The following is a 2,273-nucleotide window of genomic DNA, read 5'->3' on the forward strand; positions in this document are numbered from 1 at the left end:
GCCCCGCCTCAAGCGCCAAAGGAAAACGCTGCGAAGGAAGCGGGTTCGTTCATGACGCATCACGGGATGTGATTCTTTCACACCGACTGAGACGTCGATGCCCGTATTGCCGCGATACAGCAGTGGCAGTGGTAATTGCGAAGCAAGACATCGTGGGTTGGTCGACGCCTCGTCAAAAATACCATCAGCTCACGCCCTCAAAGGTTGATGTTACTAGATAGCCAATCACTACTTCGAGACATCGACTCCAGAGAAGGACCGCCAACAGTTGAACGGCTGGTAAACACGTTTTGGACGGAAATGGTGGAGGAGTTGAGCTAATTATTACTGTATCGTTCGAAGGAGATATCGCCAGAAGCCTGAACAGGTGCCTGAGGTTCATAAGTGCAATCGGTTCATTCGAGTCATGTGATAGTCACGTGATAATCGTCGATGGGCACCTAATAGGAGTCAATCAACGACCCTTCCCGAATCTCTCTCGTTCTCCCTTCTTTCCCATCCCATCATGTGCTACACATTCATGCTGAAGAAGATACACGTGAATCACCGCAGCCTTCCGCCAACTTCTGCCATTGAGGCACTGGATTGTCTCGACGTTGGAAAATCAGGCATTGTATACGCCCTCGATGCACGACGAGTGGTGAAAAGATACGAGGGCGACAACGATGATGAGATTGATGCCGAGCGAGAAGTTTATGACCGCCTAGGCCCCCATCCCAATATTGCGGGATTTCTAGGGGCTCTGGATGATGGTTCTATTGTGCTCGAGCGCGGACAAGTATTGCGCGATCGACTCTCTGAGCAGACGAGGACTCGCCCTATTCCCTTGCGCACTAAATATCGCTGGATTAAACAGGCGGCTACGGGGTTACAATACCTCCATGACTGCAACATTATTCAGGCGGATGTGGGATGTCGGAATATGATCATCGCTCACGGCAATTTAAAACTCATTGATTTCGAAGGCTGCAGCATTGATGGGAACCCGCCGACTTCCTCGTACGAGTGGTTTAGCTACAAGCCATCCACGCCCCGCGCCACCGTGCAGACTGATATATTTGCTCTCGGTTGTGCAATCTACGAGATTATCACTGGCAAGCCCCCATATCACGACTTAAAGGGCCTGAAAGACGCACGAGAGCGCGTCGAGCGTCTGTACGATAGCAATCAATTTCCGGACGTGGCCGATCTGCCTATGGGATCCTTGATGCTGGATTGCTGGCACGGGAAATTCAGCTCTATGCGTGAGGTTGTCGAGAGGATTGAACTGCCCAGGCAGTCCACCACCAGGTCACGACATGTCATGAACTGGTGCAGAATGATGACTGTGCGATGCTAGCTCAAGTGGCGGTTGCAACTCTATGAAGATGGCCCCTGAGCGATGGTCAAAGACACGGTCTGTTGAAGATGTGGAAGGAATCGTGGGCTAGGGTACATGGTCACAATGATCCAGGGGTTAGGCGTCACACCGGAGGCCTTAGGTCAAAAGCGATATCTCTATCACAAAGAGGTTCAGCTGGCGCTACTACTACAGAGTTAAATGGGAGGATCATACGCCTCCATCAACAGCACGATTGAGAAAATGCACACCAAAACGTCTTCCGGCGGATCTACTCCATTTCACAGTCTGGACAGCAGCGTGACAGGCGATCTTAGTTTCTCGGTTTTGAGATACTGCTGTTATCGGTGGGCGCGAAGAGTTGATCGATGCCGCCATCCTCACCGGGGCAAGAGGACCAGGTCTGGATGACATTGTTGAGGTCGTAGACCTCACCGACATCGATGAAGTGTGTTCAGCAAAGATTTACGCCGCGGGACCAAGTACTAGGGCGTCCTGAGTTCCGGCGTTCACATCTACACGCCTTTAACCAAGATACAGATGAGCCAGCAGGTCCGGTGATACCAATGACAGTATAACCGGACGTTGCCCAATCGGAGAGATACTATCCCAGGTACCATGTATGTGCGAGGAAGGCGAAAGGCGAAAGGCGGTAACTGACGGTCGCTGGTGAAGAAGACCCACCCTTTCAAGACTTCGTATGGCTGAGCAGCATCTGTGTCAAGAGTGTGAGAGGGCCTCCAGCTATCTCGCCCCCAAGCGAAGTACTTGATCGAACAGTGCGCGGTACATGTGCGCCTGGGGAGGCGATGGTGTCGAATTCTGGAGAATTGAATGCAAGCAACAATACACCGCCACGGAGACAAACGTTACAGTAGCTGTGTTGCAGACTGGTCTTACTTCCGATGGCTCCTCGGCCTATAAGACTCATGGT

General features: G+C 51.8%; 1 protein-coding gene across 1 annotated transcript; it reads left to right on the plus strand.

Moving 5' to 3' along the window:
• Positions 1-505: 505 nt before the first annotated feature.
• Positions 506-1,339, plus strand: A1O3_06121 (serine/threonine protein kinase; the record flags this gene model as incomplete). The annotated part of the gene is made up of 1 exon (XM_007736241.1): positions 506-1,339. One exon carries the CDS (start codon positions 506-508, stop codon positions 1,337-1,339), a length of 834 nt encoding a protein of 277 aa, XP_007734431.1.
• Between the last annotated feature and the right edge of the window lie 934 nt (positions 1,340-2,273).

This window comes from Capronia epimyces, assembly GCF_000585565.1.
Source record: "Capronia epimyces CBS 606.96 chromosome Unknown aczIQ-supercont1.5, whole genome shotgun sequence".
Taxonomy (NCBI): Eukaryota; Fungi; Ascomycota; class Eurotiomycetes; order Chaetothyriales; family Herpotrichiellaceae; genus Capronia; species Capronia epimyces.